This window comes from Buceros rhinoceros, unplaced genomic scaffold (assembly GCF_000710305.1).
Source record: "Buceros rhinoceros silvestris isolate BGI_N320 unplaced genomic scaffold, ASM71030v1 scaffold22193, whole genome shotgun sequence".
Lineage (NCBI taxonomy): Eukaryota > Metazoa > Chordata > Aves > Bucerotiformes > Bucerotidae > Buceros > Buceros rhinoceros.
Genome location: NW_010402577.1, coordinates 4311 through 4665, shown reverse-complemented (window position 1 = coordinate 4665; position 355 = coordinate 4311). Strand labels below are relative to the sequence as shown.

The 355-nt window shown below is 59.4% G+C and overlaps 1 protein-coding gene across 1 annotated transcript in view; it reads left to right on the top strand.

Annotated features, from left to right (window-relative positions):
• Window positions 1-355, top strand: part of FOXP4 (forkhead box P4) — a gene marked incomplete at its 3' end in the record, with an annotated part of 34111 nt that overhangs the window by 33333 nt on the left and 423 nt on the right. The window contains exons 10-11 of the mRNA XM_010132678.1: window positions 4-121; window positions 224-300. Coding sequence (XP_010130980.1) covers window positions 4-121; window positions 224-300 — 195 coding nt within the window. The remainder of the gene's footprint in view (window positions 1-3; window positions 122-223; window positions 301-355) is intronic.

The following is a 355-nucleotide window of genomic DNA, read 5'->3' as shown; positions in this document are numbered from 1 at the left end:
GCCACAGCGCCCATCACCCCCCTGCGACAGGCCCCCTCCGTCATCAGCTCTTCCACTTTACACAATGTGGGGCCCATCCGCAGGAGAAACTCGGAGAAGTTCTGCACCCCAATATCTTCAGGTGAGCTCTGGGATGGGACTCAGCCCCCTCATCGCACAGTCCCCAGGTCCCCAAGTGGGTCCCTTCACACCTCCACTTCCCCATTTCTTGTTCCTCCTCCAGAACTTGCACAGAATCATGAGTTTTACAAAAATGCAGACGTCCGGCCGCCCTTCACGTACGCGTCGCTCATCCGGCAGGTGAGTGGCTGCCTGTGCCAGGGGTTCAGCTCTGCACTCTGAGACTGGCCCGTGG